This window comes from Hemitrygon akajei, chromosome 30 (assembly GCF_048418815.1).
Source record: "Hemitrygon akajei chromosome 30, sHemAka1.3, whole genome shotgun sequence".
Classification (NCBI taxonomy): domain Eukaryota; kingdom Metazoa; phylum Chordata; class Chondrichthyes; order Myliobatiformes; family Dasyatidae; genus Hemitrygon; species Hemitrygon akajei.
Genome location: NC_133153.1, coordinates 40835381 through 40855919, shown reverse-complemented (window position 1 = coordinate 40855919; position 20539 = coordinate 40835381). Strand labels below are relative to the sequence as shown.

Here is a 20539-nt window from a genome sequence, read left to right as displayed (position 1 = left end):
ACCCATCCACCAACACACACACACACTCACTCACTCACTCACTCCTCCAACCCTAGGACAGGCCATCTCTGATCCTTCAGCAATCAGTGGACTCATGGATATCAGGCCTCTCGCTTCCCCAGCGGACTGGCCGACTTGATATATGCATGAGTACTCGATAGGCTACACCTTCCTCAGCTAGCATGGACTTAATGGAATGAAGGGCCTGTCTCTGTGCCATAAAATTCTGTGATTCTATGGAGCAAAGACAAGTATTCACAAATGATTTGTCCTTCCATGTGTTGAGATCAGGAATCCACTCACACACTTGATAACCCTAAATTCTTAATACTCCGTGCCTCACTGAACTATATTATGACCAATTCTATTCTTGAGTATCTTCTAAACAGAATCAAGGATCAATTTTATTTGCCATATACAATAACTTGCATTAGGAATTTGCTGTGGTGTGTTGGTCAGGGTGCGACATGCAACAAAAACAATCTCATTCAACAATTATAAAGAATAAAAATTTTATAAGATAACGTTAGATATGGAACAAAATGTGCATAAATACACAAGTGCCATAATGTAAATGTAAACAGCTGTATAAAAAGTGATTTAAAGTGTTTACAGTGCAGTGATGGAGGTAATGGGAGCTAGCGAGAATCAGAATAAGGTTAGTCATCAGCATCTTATATGACATGGCTTGTTGTTTTGTATCTGCAGTACTGTGCAAAAATTGCTATAAATTACAAAATAAATAGTGTTAAAAAAAAGGATTAACAATTACAACCATTAACAATTCACGGACTTTTCAGAAATCTGTTGGTGGAGGGGAAGAAGCTGTTCCTGAATCAGTGTGTCTTCAGGCTCCTGTACCTCCTCCTGATGACAGCAATGAGAAGAGGGCATGTCCCAGATGGTGGATAGTGTGAATATCAACTTTTTGATGTTAATGTTATTGTGTTAATATTATTTTATGTGATATTTGTAATATATACACACTGAGTCTTGCACATTGGTCCCTGAGGAATGTTGTTTAGTTTAGCTGTACACATGTGTACAGTTGAATGACAATAAACTTGAACTAGTGTTAAACTTGCTAAAGCTGCCACGTGTAAGAATGAAATTCATTATTTACCTTGCTAATTTGTCTAATATCTCGTTTCTCATGTAGCTACTGCAGTACGTGTTCTGATTCACAATCTCAGCTGTTAGAGTCGGCCAGGATGCTGAACGCTCGCTACTCTGGAAGGCCTCAATCCAGTTCGAAATTTTGTCCCAGCTATGTCTGGAAGTGTGGTAAGTCCACAGTACCTCAGGACTGCAAGACTGAAATGCTGTGAAGAGATTTGAGCATTGGTTCATAAAAGTTCATTTCAAAACAATACCAAAATCAACCTCTAAATAACAATATAAAGTTGCACTGCTCCATTCGGTTCCCACAACACAAAAGACACACTGAGGCTTTACAAGGCTTTGGTCAGATTACACTTGGAGTACTGGTAACAGTTTTGGGTCCCTTATCTATGAAAGGGTGTGTTAGCATGAGGGAGGGTCCAGAGGAGGTTCAGGACGGGAATGAAAGGGATAATGCACAAGAATGTTTGATGGCTCTGAGCCTGTACTCACTGCAGCCTAATTCTGCTCCATGTCTTATCGTCTGAAGCCTAGAGAGAGCCAAAGAACTTCACAGTAGAAATGTAGGCTTTTCATCCTCGTCATTATTCAGTATGGAGTATGATTATATTTAAAACGCTCTGGAAATTACATGGAATCAAAATGATCCATAGATTTCAAAGCTTTCCACACTAAGAACTGGAATTGGCTAGGGATAGTGAAGATTAGCTTTATTTGTCACAGGTACATCGAAACATACAGTGAAATGCGTTGTTTCGTGCCAATGAACACCGTCCGAGGATGCACTTGGAGCAGGCCACAAGTTTCTCCATTCTCATGTGCCAACAGCACATGAGCACAAGTTATCAACTCTAACCTTTGCATTGTGGGAGGAAACCCACAGAGTCACATGGAGAACATACAAGCTACTTACAGCCAATGATGAGAAATGGATGGAGCTCGCTGGCTTTGTAAAGTGTTACATGAACCACTATGCTACTGTGCTACCCCCTGAGTAACTGTGGGGTTTTTTCCCAGGACAGAGTAGCTAGCAGAAACTAGTGGTTTATGATTTAAACCAAATGACTTTATTCATTTTCAAGATGAGTACAGTATTGTGCAAAAGCCTTAGGCACAGACATACATCTATGGTGTCTAAAACTTTTACACAGTACTATAGTAACTTTTATGTATTACGCTGTACTGCTGCCACAAAAAAAATCATGACTTATGTGAGTGATAATAAACCTGATTCTGATATACTGTTGGTCTCCATTATGGACTGAGAGTGGGAAGGGGGCAGGGAGAGGGGGATCACAGTTGGGAAAAGGGGAAGGGAGAGGGGAGGGAGCAGGAAGCACCAGAGAGACATTCTGCAATGATCAATAAACCAATTGTTTGGAATCAAATGATCTTGTCTGGTGTCTCAGGGCTGGGTGTGTCTGCAACAGCACCAACCCCTGCCCTGGCACTCTTTCTCTGCCACCCATCCCACACCCCTCCTACAGTGCTGCACTCCAACCATTCCCAATGTCCTTTACTCCCAGCAAATTTACAAACTCATTCTCTGCTCCACATTGACAAATACAGTACTGTGCGAAAGTCTTAGGCACCCTAGCTATCGATATGAGGCTAAGGCTTTTACATAGTACTGTACGTTATTCCACAGTATTATAAGGTTAACAGCACCAAAAGTGTTAAAAAAAAAATCAGAGCAATGCTATAAATTGAGGTAAAATGTCAATGTTCAACAGCAGTGAGTCTGAACACCTTTACATAATCCTTGCTTCTTAAAATAAACTATAAATGCATTTCAGAAAGCGCTGCTCCCAATAATTACATTTATATTCTCTCACGGGAATTGGTGTATAATGGGCAGTCAACACTTAGTGGACATTTCCAATTATCCTGACATAAAGGTAGCGAGCAAGTGGTTCACTGCTGCGTGACTTTGCCAGAAGACTAGGGTAAGGATCCATTGTTCGAATTCTACCAGAGCCTTTGTTGAATTCTAATTTAGTGAATTAAATACATTTTGGAATCAAAAAGGCAGCGTCAGTAATGGTGTACATTAATCTTGAGGACCATCAGAAAAATCCATTTTATTCACCAGTATCATACAGGGAAGGAAATGCTTAACTATACACTCCATGTCAACTTTAATAGGTACACCTGCTCATTAATGCAAATGTATAATCAGCCAAGCATGTGGCAGCAACTCAATGCAAAAAAAGCACGCAGACACGGTCAAGATATTCAGTTGTTGTTCAGACCAAACATCAGAATAGGGAACGAATGTGATCAAAGTGACTTCGACCGTAGAATGATTGTTAATGCCAGACGGGATGGTTTAAGCATCTTAGAACTGCTGATCTCCTGCGATTTTCACACACAACAGCCTCTAGAGTTTACAGAGAATGATATGAAAATCAGAATCCTTCCAATGAGTGGCAGTTCTTTGGGCAAAAATGCTTTGTTAATGAGAGAGGTCAGAGGAGAATGGCCAGATTGGTTCAAGCTGACAGGAAAGAGACAGTAACTCAAGTAACCACACGTTACAACAGTGGTGTGCAGATGAGCACCTCTGAATGCATGACACATCAAAACATGAAGTGGATGGGTTACAGCAGCAGAAGACCATGAACATACCAATGGCTATTTTATTAGGTACAGGAGGTACCGAATAAAGTGGCCACAAGTGTATTAGATCAGAGGCAATACTTAAACTAGCTCAAAGATTGGAAGAGCTTTAGAATCTTTGAGATTGTGGAGGTGATTCATTGTACTTGATCCTCAGCTAAACTGGCCATGATGGTTCAAATCGACTTGCAGATCATTTTAATGGCTTCAGTTAAAGATGTCAGGTCTTTATTGAAATCTAGTCCTGAAAAATTCCTTAAAAATAACAAGACTGAAATCTCAATTTAATGTTTATGCTTCAGATTCAATAATCCACTTCTAGACCATTAGAATTGTCTATGGGAGATAAAACTTTTCAAAGCTTAGCTTTCTGATTAACTAAACCCTTTACAGCACTGTCACAAGGATCATAAACTCCAGAAATTCTGCAGATGCTGGAAATCCAGAGCAACACACACACACACAAAATGCTGGAGGGACTCAGTAGGTCAGGTAGCATCTATGGAAATGAATAAACAGTCCTAATCTTGGGCCGAGACTCTTCTTCAGGACAGGATTACATGCCCTGACTCTTGTAAACTATGCATAAACTAGCTCCATTATAGGCCAAACATACCTGTCTCTGATTTTCTAGATAAACAAATTCGCTCCTTTGCAATGTTATCCCACCATTTAGCCCAGTCCAGTATGACCATACAAGAATTTGGGCTTCTTGGCTCCCCAGCTCCAACTTCACAGCTCAGCACTTGCTCCAGAACAGCAGAATATTTGGGATCAATATCTTCAACCTGCAATAAGCTGGAAAGAGTCACATAATTAGCACGTTGCCTGATGTAGTTCCTCTCAATTAATCAATATGTTGCTGCAAAGGTAATTATTACATCAATAATAATCTAGTGATTCAAATGACAAAACTCAAAATGCAAACAAGTTTTACATGTGGTGAAATGCAGTTCAGCTGGTACAAATGCCAAACTTCCTGAGTGCCTTCACAACCATGACCCAATAGCTCATTTATTTACTTAGAGATGCCACGCAGTGTAGGCCCTTCTGGCCCTTCGAGCCATGCCAGCATCTCTTGATTTAACACTAGCCTAATCACTGGACAATTTACAATGTCCAATTAACCTACCAGTCCAACCCTTTAGACTGTGAGAGGGAACTGGAGCAGCTGGAGAAAACCCACGCATTCCGTGGGGAGTATGGATAAACTCCTTACAGATGATGTTGGAAATGAACTCCAAACGCTGACGCACTGAACTATAATAACATCACACTAACCTCTGCACCACCATGGCACTCTCTGTTCTAGGAATCCAAATGCTACTTTCTTAATCAATCCACCCCAGCCTCTTTGACCTCCTATCATGAGGCAGGAGATACCGCAGTATATGAATAAGGACGGCTGGAAGTCTCCCAGGTGTGAGACTTCTGAACACCCCTCTACCACCCAGTTCATATTTATGACAGAGCCAGTAATAGTAATACTGCTGTATATTTAACTATGTATATGTCGTATATCCACTTTATGTCAAGTTGTACAACTATTGACTTTCTTATTATCTATTAATGTTAATACAAACGTCTGTATTATTTTATGATGTGATATATATAGTGTTTTGCACCTTGGTCCTTGAGGAACGTTGGTTTGTTCAGCTGTATACATGTGTACAGTTGAATGACAATAAATTTGAACTTGAATTTTGATTTCTTTTTAAATAGTCCTGGTCGGAATACTTTCAGTAGAGCTCCCCATGACTAAATTAAGCACCTGCCCACCTCCCTCCTGAAACAGAGTACATCTCCACTATTTATTGTGAGTAACACACACAGAATGTTGGAGGAACTCAGCAGCAGCTATGGAAATGAATAAAGTTGATGTTTTGGGCTGAGAGGAAGAGGAAGGAGCCAGAATAAGCAGTTGGGGTGGGGGGGGGGGGGTGATGAATAAAGAGAATGAGTTTAAACTAGAAGGTGATAGATAAAACCAGGTGAGGGGGGAGGATAAGGTGAGAAACTGGGAGGTGATAAGTGGAAAAGGTAAACTATTTTGTTCTGTCAGTTTTGACAAAATGTCTGGAGATTTTCGCGACCTTGTCTTCACAATCTTGTCTGTGCCTAACATGTACGGGACACAGTTGAGCTTAATGGGAGGCTCTAGTAAACCTGCCCAATTTCATTTCAATAGAAAAGGTTCTTTCAGCTTGGCTGACATCAGGTCATTTGATCTGGTTTCTGATCTTGATTAAAGTGGATCTGGTTTGTCTGCATAGTTCAGATACCCAGAAGATAGATAGATAGATAGATAGATACTTTATTCATCCCCATGGGGAAATTCAACATTTTTTCCAATGTCCCATACACTTGTTGTATCAAAACTAATTACATACAATACTTAACTCAGTAAAAATATGATATGCATCTAAATCACTCTCTCAAAAAGCATTAATAATCGCTTTTAAAAAGTTCTTAAGTAGTTTACTTAAATACATTAAATACAATCAACCCCGGCACTTTAACATATCTTACTCCTGGCGGTTGAATTGTAAAGCCTAATGGCATTGGGGAGTATTGACCTCTTCATCCTGTCTGAGGAGCATTGCATCGATAGCAACCTGTCGCTGAAACTGCTTCTCTGTCTCTGGATGGTGCTATGTAGAGGATGTTCAGGGTTTTCCATAATTGACCGTAGCCTACTCAGCGCCCTTCGCTCAGCTACCGATGTTATACTCTCTAGTACTTTGCCCACGACAGAGCCCGCCTTCCTTACCAGCTTATTAAGACGTGAGGCGTCCCTCTTCTTAATGCTGCCTCCCCAACACGCCACCACAAAGAAGAGGGCGCTCCCCACAACTGACCTATAGAACATCTTCAGCATCTCACTACAGACATTGAATGACGCCAACCTTCTAAGGAAGTACAGTCGACTCTGTGCCTTCCTGCACAAAGCATCTGTGTTGGCAGTCCAGTCTAGCTTCTCGTCTAACTGTACTCCCAGATACTTGTAGGTCTTAACCTGCTCCATTAATGATCACTGGCTCCATATGAGGCCTAGGTCTCCTAAAGTCCACCACCATCTCCTTGGTCTTGGTGATATTGAGACGCAGGTAGTTTGAGTTGCACCATATCACAAAATATCACAGAAGATAAAGTCACCTAGTTGTTAGGAGAACCTACTACATATTTATTAAAAAAAATAAAAGATTTGCTTTATTCATCTTCATGTACTTCAAAACATACAGTGAAATGTGTTGTTTGCATCCAAGACCAACACAGACCGAGGATGTGCTGGGAATAGCACACAAGTTTTGCCAAGCTTCTGGGGCCAGCATAGTACATCCACAATTCACTAAAACTAACCCGTACATCTTTGGGCTGTGGGAGGAAACTGGAGCACTTGGAGGAAACCCACAGTCACAGGGCAAACTCCTTCAGCAGTGGGAATTGAACCCTGATTGGTGATGGCTGGTGGTGTAAAGTGTTACACTAATTGCTATGCTATGGTGCTGATACCACTTTATGAACCAACATTAAAAACACTAAAGAAATACCTAAATGACACAGAAGTGGATTTGATGCTGGCCAGGACTGGAGCTCACAAACCCGTGTTCAGCAACAATTAAAACACATATTTAACTAAATAACTGAAATCAGCAATTGGGAATGCACCACCTAGTGTGGCTCAACTACTGATGTCTTCATCTTTGAAAGACAAAACACGTGAGGGTAGAAGAAGAAGAAAGCCCTTAACTCTGAGTGGAGTCATCGGGACACTGTTGTGATGGCGTTTTTTAAGCAGGCTTTCTTATTTTTACGAGGTCGAGTTGCTAGCTCCATACTCAACCCAGCATGGATGCAAGGGAGCTGGCTGGATTCAAACTCGTGAGCCTTCGCTCCAAAGTCTGGTGCTGATGCCACTATGCCACCAGCTGGCTACGTGGGGGTAGAGGGCACATTAATAGTGAATTCAATTGACTTTATTTCTTACATCCACAAGGAGTAAAAATCCTTATGTTACATCTCCATCTAAATGTGCAATGTGCAATCATAGTAATTTATAACAATTTATAATAAATAGAACAGTCAATATAGTATAGAGTTCACTCAAATCAGCATGAGTTCATCAGTCTGATGGCCTGGTGGAAGAAGCTGTTCCAGAGCCCGTTGGTCCTGGTTTTTATGCTGCAGTACCACTTTCCGAATGGTAGCAGCTGGAATAGATCGTGGTTGGGATGACTCGGGTGCCCAATGATCCTACGGGCCTCTTTTACACACCTCTCCTTGTAAATGCCCTGAATCATGGGAAGTTCACAATTACAGATGTGCTGGGCTGTCTGCACCACTCTCTGCAGAGTCCTGCGATTAAGGGAGGTACAGTTCCCATACCAGGCAGTGATGCATCCAGTCAGGATGCTCTCAATTGTGCCCCTGTAGAAAGTTCTTAGGATTTGGGGGCCCATGCCAAACTTCCTCAACCGTCTGAGGTGAAAGAGGCGCTGGTGTGTACAGACCACGAGGTCCTCGGTGATGTGGACGCCGAGGAACTTAAAGCTGTTTACCCCTCTCAACCCCAGATCCATTGATGTCAATAGGGGCTAACCCATCTCCATTCCTCCTGTAATCCACAACCAGCTCCTTTGTTTTTGCGACTTTGAGGAAGAGGTTGTTTTCTTGACACCACTGTGTCAGAGATGGCTTCTTCCCTGTAGGCCACCTCATTATTGTTTGAGATAAGGCCAATCAATGTAGTGTCGTTGGCAAATTTAATTAGCAGAAAGGAGCTGTGGGTGGCGATACAGTTATGGGTATACAGGGAGTAAAGGAGGGAAATCATGCTGGGATAATCATGAATAAGACCAAAAGGCAATAGAAAAGTCTTCAGACATAGGAGCAGAATTATACCATTCAGCTAATCTAGTTTGCTCTGCCGTTCCATCATGGCTGATTTATTTTCCCTTTGAACCCTATTCTCCTGCTTTCTCCCCAAAACCTTTGGCACCCTTACGAATCAGGAACATATCAATCACTGTTTTAAATATACCCAATGACTTGGCCTCCACAGCCATCTGTAGCAATGAATTCCACAAAATCACCACTCTCTGGCTAAAGAAATTCCTCCTCATTTCTGTTTTAAAGGCATGTATTTTGAGGCTGTGCCCCCTGGTCCTAGACTTCCCCACATGAAACATCCTCTCCATGTCTGCTCTATCTAGGCCTTTCAATATTTGATGGGTTTTAATGAGATCCTGCCTCATTCTGCTAAACTCCAGCAAGTGCAGGTTCAGAGGCATCAAAGGCTCCTCGTGTGTTCATTTATTGTGATGCAGCGTGGAATAGGCCCTTCCAGCCATTCCCCGGATTTAATCCTAGCCAAATCACAGGACAATTTACAATCACCAATTAACCCATCAACCAGTACGCCTTTGGACTGTGGGAGGAATCGCACATAGTCACGGGGTTCCTTATAGGCAACCCTGTCATTGTCATGACCCTCCTCTGGACCCTGTCCAATGCCAGCACATCCTTTCTGGGAGAAAGGCCCCAAACTTCTCAAAATACACCAAGTGCGGTCTGAGCAATTCTTAAGAAGCCTCAGCCTCTTTACCCAAAGAGTGATGAGAATGTGTAACTTGCACACAAGGAATAGCTGAATTAAGTAGAGATGTACTGAAGGAAGACATTGGCTAAACAATGAAGGAGAAGGAAATATTGACAGGGTGAGATGAACAGCAAATCTCCATCATCAATCAATTTGGCAGAATGGCCTCTTGCTGTACTGTGAATTTCAAAAGAGTTCTTTATATACGCACAAACATTCAGGAGACAGATATATTCTACCAAGTCAGACAGATCAATGGCAACAACTGAGCTTACAGAAGGTGAACTGAATCTGTAAATGGAAGACTAATATATTTGATTTAATTGAACAATGGGATGGCAATTTCAAAGGCACATTGTGTCCACAGTATCAGTGCCGTGAAGAGCCTTCAGGTAAAGCTGGAGGTTATATTGACCTACTCTCATCAGACCCGGAAGCAGAGGGCCACAGCAGCAGAACCATGTTCATACATTCAGTGACCACCCTTTATTAAATACAAGAGGTACCTAATAAAGCAGCCACAGAGTGCATGTCTAATCAACTCCTATTTGTAATGAAGGCAGCGCCTGTAAGATGGTTGATGATGATGAGGGTGACTCAGGTCTGAGAGGCCAGAGTCGGCCATTTCCATGCCTTACAAGGCGCAGAACGAAAGACTGTGTGACGCACCCAGTCCTCACACAGACATTTTGTGGTATTTTTCTTTATTTTGCAAGGCTGAGTTGCGAGCTCAACACTCAACCCAGCATGGATGGAAAGCGTACTTGGGAACGGCCCGACTGGACTCAGACAGACAGACTTACTTTATTGATCCCGAGGGAAATTGGGTTTCGTTACAGCCATGCCAACCAAGAATAGTGAAGAAATATAGCAATATAAAACCATAAATAATTAAATAATAATAAGTTAATCGTGCCAAGTGGAAATAAGTCCAGGACCAGTCTATTGGTTCAGGGTGTCTGACACTCCTAGGGAGGAGTTGTAAAGTTTGATGGCCACAGGCAGGAATGACTTCCTATGACGCTCAGTGTTGCATCTCGGTGGAATGAGTCTCTGGCTGAATGTACTCCTGTGCCTAACCAGTACATTATGGAGTGGATGGGAGATATTGTCCAAGATGGCATGCAACTTGGACAGCATCCTCCTTTTAGACACCACCATCAGAGAGTCCAGTTCCACCCCCACAACATCACTGGCCTTACGAATGAGTTTGCTGATTCTGTTGGTGTCTGCTACCCTCAGCCTGCTGCCCCAGCACACAACAGCAAACATGATAGCACTGGCCACCACAGACTCGTAGAACATCCTCAGCATCATCCGGCAGATGTTAAAGAACCTCAGTCTCCTCAGGAAATAGAGACTGCTCTGACCCTTCTTGTAGACAGCCTCAGTGTTCTTTGACCAGTCCAGTTTATTGTCAATTCGTATCCCCAGGTATTTGTAATCCTCCACCATGTCCACACTGACCCGGGAGCCTCTGTTCTGGAGTCCGGCGCTGATGTCACTGCGCCACCAGCCCACCAGAGATGGTTAGGGTGTAGTTATTTTCTTTTAGCTGCAGTACTACCAATACTAAACACTTAATTACTCAGATAAACACAGACAAAATGCTGGAGGAACTCAGCAGGCCAAGCAGCATCTATGGAAAAGAGTGGACAGTCGATGTTTTGGGCCGAGACCCTTTGTCAGGGCTCAACATTCCTTCAAAGAGTCCTGACGAAGAGTCTCGACCTGAAACATCGACTGCTTACTCTTTTCCGTGGATGCTGCCTGGCCCGCTGAGTTCCTCCAGCATGTTGCATGTGTTGCTTTGGTTTTCCAGCATCTGCAAATCTTCACATGCTTGTCATTACCCAGATTATATTATAATGGATCCATGGGAATGCACAATATAAAAAGCTGACAAGAAATCCAAGATTTTGAATGTTAATTAATGTCAGCAGTCACAGGCAAATATTTATTTCCAGAAAGCATTCTAACTGGTTGCATTATCATCCGGTACACGCAGAATCAGAAAAAGCTGCAGAGTGTTATAGGCTCAGCCTCCCCACCTTCGAGGGCATTTTCAATAGGCAATGCCTCAAGAAGGCAGCATCCATTATTAAGGCACCTCACCATCTAGCACATACCCTTTACTCATTGTTACCATTAGGGAGGAGGTACAGGAGCCTGAAGACACACTCCCAGCATTTTAGGAACAGCTTCTTCCCCTCTGCCAGAAGATTTCTTACTGGACTAAGAACCCGTGAACACTACCTCACTTTTTTGTTCTTCTTTTGCACTACTTACGTATTTTTTAATATTTCTTATTGTAACTGATAGTAAATGTTTAAGTATTTCATTTTACTACTGCCGCAAAGCAGAAATTCATGACAAAATGAATGTTGGCATTTATTTTGAGAGTACTACAATATAAAAGCAATGTTAAGGATCTATAAAACACCGGTGAGGCCTCAGTTCGAGTACTGTTGTCAGCTTTAAGCCTCTTAGTTAAGAAAGGTTGTCCTGACATTGGAGAGGGTACAGAGGAGGATCACAAAAATTATTCTGGGAATGAACAGCTTATCATATGAAGAGCGCTTGATCGCTCTGGCCTTTACTCACTGGAATTTAGAAGAATGTGGGGATGGGGGGGTATCTCATTGAAACCTATGTTGAAAGGCCTAGATCGAGTGAACGTGGAAAGGATGCTTCCTATAGAGGGAGAATCTAGGGCCAGAGGGCAGAGCCTCAGAGTAGAGGGGTGCCCATTTAGACCGGAGATCAGGAGAAATTTCTGTAGCGGGGGTGGTGAATCTGTGGAATTTGTTGCCACAAGGGGCTCTGGAGGCAGGTCACTGAATGTATTTCAGGTGGAGGTTGACAGGTTCTTGATTAGTCAGTGCGTGGAGGGTTATGCGGTGAAGGCAGGAGAATAGGGCTGAGAGGGAAATGGGTCAGCCACGATGGAATGGTGAAGCAGACTCAATAGTTTCAATGGTCTAATTCTGCTCCTATATCTTACAGTCTTCTATGTCAGAGATAATAAACTTGGTTCCGATTCAGGGTTGCCCAAGATGCACGTGCAAAAATTTTGTTGGCGCACAGCATACAGAACCACCCCTCAATTGTTTAACTCCTATCCATAATAAAAAGATACATGATTATCGTTACTTCATTTATTACAATCTGCCACTGTTATACTTTTATTAATAGTAAAACAATGAATACACTTAAACAGTCCTCACACTTAGTCCTTCAAATATCTACAAGTTATGAATCAATAATCATCTCTGCTCAAATTTACCAGGACAAGCAAAAGAATATTTTTTAAGAAGATTTTTGTCAAATGCAAGCACAGTCTCAAAAAGATTCTCCACCCTTGGTTGAGATTATATGTTTAAAAATCTCATCCAAAATGCTCAAAACTTTGAGGAGGTAACATGAAACTATTAAAATTTGGTTACATTAGTTAATTAAAAAGCATGTACTCTTTCTCTGAAAATGATATTGATGTTCTAGAGGAAGGTCGTTGATTAAGTTTTGAGGTTTCCAAACCCACATAAAGAGGAACACAGTGCATCTGGGGTAATTGGTTGTGGTGTGGAGACTGCAGAGGGAAGCCTACATGGAAAACAAAAGGGGAATGGGACGGAGAAAGAAAAATTTGAGATAAGGAAGGAAGACAGTGAGGGACACTCTCTGTATCACTGCTGTGTGTGACATGCAGATAGTCACCTATGTCGAAAATAACATTAGCTTTATTTGTCACATGTACTTTGAAACATACATACAGTGGAATGCATTGTTTGCGTCAAATCAAACCAACGAGGATTGTGCTGGGCAGCCCACAACTCACTAACCCTAACCTGCATGTATGTCTTTGAACCGTGGGAGGAAACCAGAGCACCCAGAGGAAACATGCACAGCCACAAGGGAGAACATACAAACTCTCTACAGACAGAGGCAGAAACTGAACCCTGATCTTATAGCTGGCAGTGTAAAGTATAACTGCACTGCCTTGTGAATCAGGTACTGGTAAAAACGGTGGCACTGATGAAGAACAGTGACTCATCACAAGTTAAAATGTTATTTTTTGAAACTATGAACTAATGCACCATGATTCACTCGACAAAATGCAACCCTGTTTGTTATCAGTGACAAAACAGCTTAGATTCAGTGATGATAATCACATACTTCAGAAGGTAAATGAATGCCCCCTAATAATGGAAAGGCTTTTTCATCAGAGCAATGCTGCCTAATGAGTTCATTAGTATTGGCTTAATTAGCTGGAGACAATCTACCAGTGACAGATTTCCAGCCTGAATAGCAATCCATTTTGAGAGAAAAAAAAATCACATTAAATAATGCTTCCTGAAGTACCAGACTTTCACAAAAAAACTCTCCCATTTAGAAAAGCAATGAATGGAAGATCATTTTTGACTTACAATAAGCACAGAAAATGGTACATAAAAGGTGGTGGATGTCTGGAAGGTGCTGTCTGAGGTGATAATGGAGGCAAATTTGATAAAGACATTCAAGAGGCTCTTAGGTAGACATGAATGTACTGGAAATGGAAAGATATGAACATTGTGTCGGCAGAAGGGATTGTTGGCCACTTGATGACTAATTTAATTAGCCTGACACAACTTTGTGAGGCTAAGGGGCCTGTATTGTTCTGTGTTCTATATTTTAAAATTGGTAAATTGTTTTACTTTTGTCACATGTATCAAGGTACAGTAAAAAAGCCCATCTTGTTGCTATTCAGACAGGTCAATTCATTACAACAGGTACACTAGGATTATCTTTATGATCTCTAATCTAACTACTGTGTTAACATCCAATAGCAGGAAATCTCACCTGGCCCAATGCATCTGAGTTGTATTCACAACACCCTCCCAGCTAGGATTCAGTACTAGTACATTTTGGTGATTTACAGCTGCTGAGGCCCCTTGCCCTTTTACCAGCACTTTTAAGAATCAGCTTTATTTTGAGAGCCACACAGTCATAGAGCACACAGCATAGAAACAAGTCCTTCAGCCCATCTAGTCCATGCCAAACATGAGAAAATCTACAGATGTTGGAAACCCAGAGCAACACACACAAAATGCTGCAGGAACTCAGCGGGTCAGGCAGTATCTATGGAAAAGAGTAAACAGTCGACATTTCTTCTGAAGAAGGGCCTCGTCCTGAAAAGGTGGCTGTTTACTCTTTCCATCGATGCTGCCTGGCCTGCTGTGTTCCTCCAGCATTGTGTGTGCTTTAGTCCATGCCAAACTGTTATTCAGCCTAATCCCATTGACCAGAGCCGTTTATACCCCTCCCATCCATGTACCTATCCAAACTTCTCTTCAAAGTCGAAATTGAAACCACTTCCACTAGCCGCTTGTTCCACACTCTCACCACCCTGACAGAAGCTCCTCCTCGGGTTCCCCTTAAATATTTCACCTTTCACCCTAAACCTATGACCCCTAGTTCTAGTCTCACCCAAACTCATTATGCTTGCAGTTACCCTATCCATACCCCTCATAATTTTGTATATCTCTATCAAATCTCCCCTAATTCTCCAACACTCTAGGGAATAAAGTCGTAACCTATTCAAACTTTAGTGGTGCTTGGAAGTAGGTACAGAGGAGATGTCAGGGTAATTTTTTTTTTATAAACGCAGAGAGTGGCGAGTGCGTGGAATGGGCTGCCGGTGACGGTGGTGGAGGTGGATACAATAGGGTCTTTTAAGAGACTCCTGGACAGGTACATGGAGCTTAGGAAAATAGAGGGCTATGGGTAACCCTAAGTAATTTCTAAGGTAAGGACATGTTCGGCACAGCTTTGTGGGCCGAAGGGCCTGTATTGTGCTGTAGGTTTTCTATGTTTCTATAACTCCCAGCAACATCTTTGTAAATTATTCTGTACTCTTTCAATCTTATTTGTATCTTCTGATATCTTTGTCACGTGTACATCAAAACATACAGTAAAATGCGCTGTTTTGAGTCAACGACCAACACAGTCCGACGATGTATCAGGTACAGCCTGCAAGTAATAGTAATTTTGTTTGTAGAGCACTTTTCATATAGATAATGTAGTTCAAAGTGCTTTACAATGGGATAAAACTACAAACATGAAAATGAAAAATAAAAATGCAAAAAAAAAATCATGAAAATGAAAGATGAAAAGATGTTAGTCAAAAGCAAGTTTAAATAAATAGGTTGTGAGCTGGTGTTTAAAAGTGTCAACTGAGTCTGCATCCCTTGTAGTTTTAGGGTATTGATTTCCACAGTTTAGGAGTGTAGTTCAAAAAAAGCTGACTTGACAATTATCTTTGGAGGAAGATGTTTAAAAAGACCAGTGACAGAAGATCTGAGAGCTCAGGCAGGATTATAAAAAGAAAATGATTCTGTGATGTACTTCTGCAAGTGTAGCCAAACTTCTGGTACCAACATGGGATTGAAATGAGCTGCAGAGAGTTTTAAACTTAGTCAACTCCATCATGGGCACTAGCGTACATAGTATCCAGGACATCTTAACAGAGCGATGTCTCAGAAAGGCGGCATCCATCATTGAAGACTCCCGTCACCCAGGAAATGCCTTGTTCTCATTGCTACCAACAGGAACGAGGTACAGAAGCCTGAAGAGACATAATCAACAATTCAGGAACAACTTCTTCCCCTCTGCCATCTGATTTCTGAATGGACACTGAACCCATGAACACTACCTCACTACTTCTTTAAATTTCTATTTTTTGTACTATTTATTTAACTATTTAATGTTTATATATACTTACTGTAATTCACATTTTTTTCTTATTATGTATTGCATTAGAAACGTAGAAACATAGAAAACCTACAGCAAAATACAGGCCCTTTGGCCCACAAAGTTGTGCCAAACATGTCTCTACCTTAGAAATTACAAGGCTTACCTATAGCCCTCTATTTTACTAAGCTCCATGTACCTATCTAGAAATCTCTTAAAAGACCCTATCGTATCCGCCTCCACCACCGATGCTGACAGCCCATTCCACGCACTCATCACTCTGAGTACAAAACTTACCCCTAACATCTCCTCTGTACCTTCTCCCCAGCACCTTAAACCTGTGTCCTCTAGAGGCAATCTCTTAAAAGACCCTATCATATCCGCCTCCACCACCGATGCTGACAGCCCATTCCACGCACTCACCACTCTCTGCGTAAAAAACTTACCCAACATCTCCTCTGTACCTACTCCCCAGCACCTTAAACCTGTGTCCCCTTGTGGCAGCCATTTCAGCCCCGGGAAAAAGCCTCTGACTATCCACACGATCAATGCCTTTCATCATCTTTACACCTCTACTCCCTTTCTTGAATAAAGGAACAACATCTGTAACCCTCCAATCCTCCGGAACCTCTCCCATCTCCATTGATGATGCAAAGATCATCACCAGAGGCTCAGCAATCTCCTCCCTCACCTCCCACAGTAGCCTGGGGTACATTTTGTCTGGTCTCAGCAACTTATCCAACTTGATGCTTTCCAAAACCTCCAGCACATCCTCTTTCTTAATATCTACATGCTCAAGCTTTTCAGTCTGCTGCAAGTCATCACGACAATCATTAAGATCCTTTTCCATAGTGAATACTGAAGTAAAGCATTCATTCAGTATCTCTGCTATTTCCTCCGGTTCCATACACACTTTCCCACCATCACATTTGATAGGTCCTATTCTTTAATGTCTTATCCTCTTGCTCTTCACGTACTTGTAGAAGGTCTTGGGGTTTTCCTTAATTCTGCTCGCCAAGGCCTTCTCATGGCCCCTTCTGGCTCTCCTAATTTCCTTCTTAAGCTCTTTCCTAGTAGCCTTATAATCTTTGCTACTGCAAAGATTACAAATATCATGCTGGTGATATTAAACCTGATTCTGCACTAAACTTCTGAACATTCATGGATGCAAATGATGCATTTCACAGTAGGCATTGATGTTTTGTTGCACATGTAACAAATACAGTTAATCAGTCTCTTTCTGTACATCAGCACCCCTAAAATTCCTGTCATTTACTCCATATGCTCAGCCTGAATTTAACCTCCCAAAGTGCATTACCCCATACTTACCTGAATTAAGGTGCACCTGCCAGAGCTCCATCCAACCCCCCAGCTGATCTATGTTCTGTGTCTTCAGACAACCTTCTTTGCCATGTACGAATTCACCAACTGTTCTGTCATTTGGCCCATAATATCTGTGTTGATCATGATACCAACTGAAACTAATCCTACCTACCTGCAACTAACAGGCTACTGGATCAACTGCAGTGACCACTGACTTCATGGCTATGGACCCACTTTCCATTTGTTTTCTTCCCCCTGAATATTGTGCGTTTGACAATCTTTTTTTAAGTGGGTTCTATCGGGTTTCTTTGCTTTGTGGATCACTCTAAGGAGACGATTCTCAAAGCTGTGTGTAATATCCATACTTTGATATTAAATGGAGGCTTTGCAGATGGTCTACATCCCTCCATTCCCTGCCTGTTCATGTGCCTCCTAAACATTCAAATGTATTTGCTTCCACCACCTCCCCTGGCAGCAGGTTCCAGGTACACCTCAGATGGATGTTTTTTTACCATGTCTTTGTTAGAAGACCGACTGTCCACTGGTGTAGTAGCATCTGCACCTGGACTGGGCAAGCAGTCCGGGTTCGAATCTGGCTGGCCACCTGCACACCTTCCACCTGTGCTGGGTTGAGTTTTGAGCCAGCAAAACAGCCTCGTAAAACAGACAAACGCTAAAGAAACGGCAAGGTTGCCGCCCAATGCCACAAACAAGGCACGGGGAGAATCTTCGCTTTATTATTTGTAGGAAGTAAACTATTTTCAAAAAATTACCATTCAGATCAAAGTTTATTTACCACGTGTACATCAAAGCGTACAGTGAAATGTGTTCTTTGTGTTACAATTAATCCAAGGGCGTGCTGGTGGTAGGTTGCAAATATCACCACACATTCTGGCACCAACATAGCAAATATGTAGATACAATAATTTGTTTTAATGTAAGAGCTAAATTCAATTAGCAATATTGAAGGTAGAAATATAAATATATTGTCATAAAATTCTTGTGAAATGCTTTTAAAAGAGGGAAATGTACATGACATGGTTTAAAAAGTTGCAAATCGCGCAGGATTTCCAGAGAATGGGAATTTGTTTAACTATGTCATGGACTAGATGGGCCAAAGGGTCTGTCTTGTTGTTCTAGCTCCCCATGACTGAAATAAAATTGGCACTTTCCGAAAAGCGTGACAGTAGATTGAAAATGCAGTGATAAATTTCAAATGATAAAGGTGAGGAGGTGTAGGCAAAACCAAGATTTCTGTTCTATGCTACAAGTTTTACAGAGCAGCATGGAGAGAGACTAGCTGGCCAGTGGTGTAATAGAACGCGCACCAGACTTCTAGGCAAGTGGTCCCGGGTTTGAACACAACCGCTTTCCATTTGTGCTGGGTTGAGCATCAAGCTAGCAACTCGGCCTCATAAAAAGGAGACAAAAATGCTAATGAAACAGCAAGTTTGCCACCAGATGCACCACAAGACGTGGAAAGGAACAAGAGAGAGAGAGAGACTGTGAAGGGAAGGATTATTTTGCTTGTCCAGTCCTAGCGACATTAGGGAGGTATCAGTATCATCTGCTGCCATTGGGGAGGGTTGAAAGGAGCCACAAAAATGATTCCAGGATGGGTAGGCTTGTCGTATGAGGAGTGTGTGATGGCTCTGGGCCTCTTCTCACTGGAATTCAGAAGAATGAGGGGTGACCTCATTGAAACCTATTGAATATTGAAAGGTCTGGATAGAGTGGACATGGAGAGGAGGCAAATTCAATGGGTATATTCAAGGTAGAGGTTGAAAGATTCTTGATTGGTCAGGGCATAAAGGGATACGCTGAGAAGGCAGGAGATTGGGGCTGAGAGGGAAATGGATCAGCCATGATGAAATGGCAGAGCAGACTCGATGGGCCAAATAGCTTAATTCTGCTCCTGTGTGTTAGGGTCTTATCCATTTATTAGTTTTTGGTTTTCATTCATTGTGTCAACCCAGATAGTAAAAGAGAAGAGGGAGCTTATGACAGTAATTCAGCCTTGGGCTTTTGCCACCTCTAAGGGCTCGCCAAGTTTCCCTGAGCTCTGGTCTCATAATTCATTAGTTGCTGTGGTGCACCATGCACTTTTGAATTTTACCTGCTAGATAAGGGAGATTCCACAGTGTGCGCAGAGGAGGAATATAGATTCTCTAAGAAGTGAACAAATCTTATCATCTCTTTCTCTTCATCAGATAAGTAGTCCTGCAGGCTTTCCACCTGAAAAAGGAGACGAACTCATCAGAAAAAAAAACACAACCATCTTATTCCATCATTTGTTCCTTCTCTTACTCTAATGGGTTGCACCTTTTATGCTACCTAAAGGCAGTTTAAGTTATTCCAAAGATGTTTATCCTTTACAATGTTCAATCTGACAGCCTATCCTCTACTATCCAGCAGCCCAGACAGCACTAGGAAATTCAATTGCTAATATTAGTCCTGGGATTGGTTTAACTGATTATGTTCATGTTCAAGTTCATTGTCATTCAACCATATACAGCTGAATGAAACAACATTCCTCTGGGACTAAGGTGCAAAACGCAGTACATATTTTTAAAAGGAAACAGGCTTTTTCCACTGAGGTCGGGCAGGACTACAACTAGAGGTCATTCGTTAAGGGTGGAAAGTGAAAAGTTTATGGGAAACATGAGGGGGAACTTCTTCACTCAGAGGGTCATGAGAGTGTAGAACAAGCTGCCAGTGTAAGTCATGCATGTGAGCTTAATTTCAATGTTTAAGAGAAGTTTGGATAGATACATGGATGGTAGAGTATGGATGGCTATGGTCCAGTTGCAGGTCGATAGGACTGGGCAATTTAAATGGTTCAGCATGGACTAGATGGGCCAAAGGGTCTGTTTCTGTGCTGTACTTTTCTATGACTCTATATCACATGCAGCACATAAAATAATATTAACAGATAATACAAAAAATAGTTTCTGTTAATTAATCTTTTCTGTTTAAAAGTTTATTAGAGACTTTCATCTGATCAGGCAAGCTTGGTGACCCCTGACCCTTGCAATTTTGGAACCCATTGTGTGAACTGCCTTACTCAAAAATTTATCCTTAAAGATATAATCTCTATATAAGAGTAATCTTTATTCTCAATGATTAAATTAATAGTAAATTTGGTTC

General features: G+C 41.8%; 1 protein-coding gene across 1 annotated transcript in view; it reads right to left on the bottom strand.

The window, feature by feature from the left end:
* spg11 (SPG11 vesicle trafficking associated, spatacsin) overlaps positions 1-20539 on the bottom strand; it is a 190141-nt gene that overhangs the window by 119773 nt on the left and 49829 nt on the right. The window contains exons 13-15 of the mRNA XM_073032676.1: positions 19509-19627; positions 4358-4539; positions 1124-1322 (exon numbers count right to left, since the gene is read on the bottom strand). Of these exons, the coding sequence (XP_072888777.1) occupies positions 1124-1322; positions 4358-4539; positions 19509-19627 (500 nt within the window). The remainder of the gene's footprint in view (positions 1-1123; positions 1323-4357; positions 4540-19508; positions 19628-20539) is intronic.